Source organism: Montipora capricornis, chromosome 9 (assembly GCF_036669925.1).
Source record: "Montipora capricornis isolate CH-2021 chromosome 9, ASM3666992v2, whole genome shotgun sequence".
Classification (NCBI taxonomy): domain Eukaryota; kingdom Metazoa; phylum Cnidaria; class Anthozoa; order Scleractinia; family Acroporidae; genus Montipora; species Montipora capricornis.
The window spans coordinates 15,309,387-15,314,386 of record NC_090891.1 but is presented as its reverse complement, the minus strand read 5'-3'; the positions used below and the strand labels follow the sequence as shown (position 1 = coordinate 15,314,386).

The 5,000-nt window shown below is 39.5% G+C and overlaps 1 protein-coding gene across 2 annotated transcripts in view; it reads left to right on the top strand.

Annotated features, from left to right (window-relative positions):
- The window catches only part of LOC138015036 (uncharacterized), a 234,725-nt gene that overhangs the window by 58,656 nt on the left and 171,069 nt on the right, over positions 1-5,000 (top strand). For both annotated transcript variants that reach the window (XM_068861936.1, XM_068861935.1), the window contains exons 12-15: positions 140-315; positions 969-1,144; positions 2,984-3,070; positions 3,172-3,347. In XM_068861936.1, coding sequence (XP_068718037.1) covers positions 140-315; positions 969-1,144; positions 2,984-3,070; positions 3,172-3,347 — 615 coding nt within the window. The remainder of the gene's footprint in view (positions 1-139; positions 316-968; positions 1,145-2,983; positions 3,071-3,171; positions 3,348-5,000) is intronic.

The following is a 5,000-nucleotide window of genomic DNA, read 5'->3' as shown; positions in this document are numbered from 1 at the left end:
GACTGAAAGGGGTGGGAGCCAGGAGATAAAGGTACGGGAAGTAGGAGAGCAAGGTAAGGGAAGGGGGAGGTTTTGATCCTGTCCCGCCCAACCATCATGGTGCATGATAATTGGTTCATTCTGAATTTTAAACTCCTAGGTACCTGTGAGTGCCAACTATGAGTTTGCTCTCTCTTGTGGTGATGAATGCGAATTGTGGTTTAAAGAATTCACAGAACCTGAGCTATTTTTTGACACTGGTTTGGCTTTGTATCCGCACAAACAACAGCTGCTCGTTCAGTTACAACGATGGGCCAGTTACAGAGATTCTGACACGTGAGTTGATAAGACACCATTGACTTGACATCTAAATATTGCATTGTGCAAGAATTGAAACAAAGCATATGACTTTATTGTAAATAGTTTGAACCCAGGAGCAGCATGCATTGTCGAAGCAAGATAAGCAAAGTGAGACCTTTCAACGTGAGAAGGACAGTTATTGGTCGACACAAGAGGGAAACAAACGTCAAGCATTATTCAAACTCAATGACACAATTGAATCAGTGAAGAAATCATATTTTGTCGCACTTGTTGATTTCAAGTTGTAGTTTTGAGAAGCGTTTACTTATTTTAAATACTGGTGTGGTACTATTTTCGGTGTTTGCAATTCAATAAGCAATTCTCAGGTGCAGCTGGTTAAAATATGAAAAACAACGGTATCGATCAGGGTGTTATCCAACAAGGCCGAAATCCCGGTGGGGGGACTTCGCATATGAAGGGACGGGGATGCTAATCGGAAATTTAGAATTAAACCCCTAAAGAAGATCAATGTGGGCGTTGCCCAGGCTTTTTTTTACACCTAAACGAGAATTAAAACACATGAAATATATGTTTAATATTTTTTTCGCAACTCTAAAGGATACCTTCCGAAATTATATGTAATAGTTTTCGTAGATTCTTAATGAAATGTTCTTGTTTTGTCTGCATAGATGCTTAAAGAAGCACTCTGAGTCAAGTTTGTACCTTAGCAAATGCAAGCTATACGCTCTTAATGTGTACATGAAGGAAGAACTACAGTTCAAATGTTTATCTGTTGGGATGAGTGGACCTGCTGGAATACAACAAGACCCAATTCAAGGCGATCATCTATTTTCTGCTCCACCGGGTAAGTACGTTTTTGCTATCCTCGACTTTATCGTTTTTTGTTATTAGCAATGACAGAATTTGTCAAATTAGAAGGTTGCAATGACAAAAAGAATATTCCTCCGTCGTTTGCTGCACTAATGCATTCCGGATAATGTTCTCTATATATTGAAATTGTGGTGACCTCCTAATGCATTGCTAAAGAATAATTTCCCCGGTAAACATTCTTTTGAACATTGCTCGTCAATATTTACTTCCACTTACCCCCTTTTGAAAGTTATCTACAAGGGAATCAATGGCTATGCAATGGCTACTCAACGTTGGTAGGGAAACCGGCTGTTTCACCAATGTGTGAAGAGGCTTGGTTCGCTTTAGCATTACTTTGGGGAGTAAGGATGGCTATTTAGTGACGTTTGTCTCCCACCTCTGCGGACCTCTGATCAAATCCTGAGCTCGTACATGAGATGAGATTTGCTGAATATTGATTTTGGTGTAAGGCCTTTTACACTAAGCAGTTATAAGAAATCCTAAAAAAATTCAAACTTTGGAAGCCCTATAACTTGTCTAAATGCCGTATATAACCCAGTTTGTCAGAGAGCTGGAGGCATTTGTGGGAGAGATGATAAGTTATGCCACTACGTTCGCATGAATGTCACTTCAGGCTATCCTCGCCTCGCTGTGTGTTATCACAACAGTGAAACAGTCCCTATCCCAATCGCACGAGGGACAACCATGTTATCTTATCTGTCTTGTAATCGGCTCTCCGTTTTCCTCTCCTTCTGGATATTCTCGCTCGGTACTCTCGCTAACTGCTAAAATTTCTTATACTCGCATAGCTTTTGGTGTTCCAGACACATATCACGGCGATAAAACATTGGGGGCGTAATACTGGCATTGATGGGCATTTCCTCTTGCGTGAATACCCAGAGGATCTTTCCAATTATTAAAATCAAAACAACTACTATGTGAAGCTGCTTGGCACCAGGTTTGTCTTCTGGGGATCTGTTTGTCGCTAAGGTCACAGATGAAAGCCGTCCTATTTATCACCTGTCTGCTTGTGCTGCACACTCGTCAAAGATATAGATCTATATAGGTCTATGTGACTTAAGGCATCTGAGAAGCCCAATTTATAGCTTTTCAATTGCTCTCTTGATTTATCAAGTAGTCATGGTGTTGTGACGTAGGGAAGGCATGCCAAATACCGTTTAATTGACCTTGGCAAACACTCATGCTATATGGCAGGGCGTGTGCAAAAGCGGCAACTCTTTGCTTTTGTGTACCCCATATTACGATACATCTTCGGGTTACTACGGGTTGCAATCAGTCGTGACGGTATAACTTCAGGTTATGGTCCGGGACTCTCTTGTCCAATTTGCCCCTCCCTCCGATTAAGGTCTGGTACCTCTTAAGCCTGTGGTCTCTAACTTCATACTCTTTAAACTTGTGCCGAATCAACCTTGAGATCCCCTCCCATGTTTTCAGTGCCTATCATGGGTGGCACTGCTGTCGAATAGGTGGAAATACAATTGTGTAACAAAGTCACGTAGGTTGCTCAAAAGGTAATAAAGCCCTCTTTTATTTTCCCTACACTTTACATCCCAGGGAAGGCTATCAGAGGGGAGGCTGTCAGAAGGGAGCCTTTGGTGCCTGGTTAGGGAACCACTGGATATTCTGTGGAAGAAGCGTTTATACCTGCTTCTAGATCACTACAAAGGAACAAGAGTATTGTGTTGTGATCCTTCCACGATATATTTGGAAACGCTTTTCTTTCTGGCTCCTCAGGGGACCCGTAGGTTTAAAATTTGGCTATGTTCCTTTGCCTATGACTATTTATTTGTTTATTCTTTCATTTTCTTGAAAGGGATTCGAAGTTTATCGTTTGTCATTCTGCATCCTAGTGGTGACATGATCAAACAAGTGGATCTTGGGTCTAATTTGAATATCACTGGCAAGTGGCCTTAATTTTTATGAAGATCAGACTTTCTAATCCGATTTTGCCCCATTTGGTTTCTTTGGTTTAACAAGGTAGAGTTTTATTTTTACTTTCAGTGTCTTATAAGTACTGCTGTCAGGGTATGTTTTGTCCTGATTGCCCTATTACATTGGAATTACAAGCCTTCGGAAGATTGTACCTTGTAAATTCATCTGTTGAGATGATTTGCACTGAACACTTCTTTAACAAAGCTGTTGAAGTGATAGCGCAGCCAGGGATGAGATCAATGGAGGTAAGACCTTGATGAATGTGTTTATTCCTAGTTGTGTCCCTTTCATTCGATTTAGGACATTTAATATGGGAAAGATCACTTGCATTTACACGATTTTGACCACTGAGGAAAACGGTATTTCTACGCCAGTAATGCATGACAACTGTAAATATATTTGATAACGCTAATCAGCTGCTAACACGTAAGTCGTTTATTTCAAAACACTATAAATTCTTGTTTCCATTAAATTTCCAAGCTTTGAAGAGGGTCTCACTCTTTTCAAACGTCTACTGGAATTTTCCAGAACAGATAACTGACTTACTTCACACAATTTCGGAATTCAGAGAGCCGTTGTAATTATCGGGAGATGTCTAGAAATTTGGGTTATGAGCTCATAAAGAGGAACCCAAGAAAAGAGGGGAGGGTGGTGAGGGCAAGATGCAAAGTTCTTGTTGACAGTCCTTTAGATCTGGGAAAGGCAAGCCCTTGAGTGACGAAATGACCCTCCTCTTACGTTCCACTGTAATGCTTTGAAGAATACTTGCTACCCCTATCTTTTACTGATTTAATCTTCAAGGAAATATCCAAAACGTTCTAGCTTCATCAAAATAATAATAAGACTTATTGCTGACCCTCTGCACAGGGTATGTCTTTAAGGTAATGGAATTTCCTACAATGAAGAAAATAAGCTATGTTCTAACAACAACTCTTCCTTGGTCAACGTGCATGGCGCTTAATTTTCAACTTCTAGACATTTTGAAAATTTGTTACTTTGGGTATTGAAAAATAATACATAGATTTAGCCAAGCCTAAAAGCTCCCTGGTTATTTAGCCTTACTGCCTATAGGGTTAGTGAAAATAAAAGCTTTCGAATTGCCGGCGTTTTGATGTTTCCGGTTGTTGATTTAATAATTAAATCATTTTCTTTGCTTTTTTCTATACAAAGACTCATTGCCTAAATAGTGAATTCCAAGGTATATTTTACGCTAAAAACCGATATCACATGAATAACAAAGCAGTTAGTACGATATTGGTTTTTCGAGTGAATTTACTTTGGAATTCACCAGTTTGGCAATGAATTTTTCTTGAACCGCATGAGTTTTAAAGAAACTAAGCACATCCTCAGCGAGCGAATGCAATAGGGAAAAAAGCCATTTCAGAGTCAACTGTCGATAGCCAGCGAATATGAATCAAGCTTAAATTAGAAGCCACAAAAATCCAAACTTTGTCAGCTCAAGGTCAAAGAAGAGTTTTACTGACATACTTTATTCCACTTTATCTCTGAAAACGAGATCATTCACATTTTGATGTATTTTTCATTGAAACACGCCAGGTTAGCTTGGAACAAGAATCGGCAAAATACGGCAATGCAACCAAGAAAGAACGAACTTCAAACAAGATCCGCTCTCACACTTAAATAACGTTTTGGTGCTTTAAACAAACTTTTGAAAACACAACCTAGTGAGATTTCCCCCTAATTTTACGAGAACTCATTGCGAATACGTGTTTATAACATAAGGGCAAAACTTTCTTGTCACTGTCGAGGTTCAACGAAAACCAGCTGGGCAAACGGATTAAAAAGCACTTGTTCGCTCGCATTTTAGAGCAAATCCAACAAAGAAATCAACAAACGAGTACAGGTAATTGTTATTTAATTCCAGTTGACAATAAAAA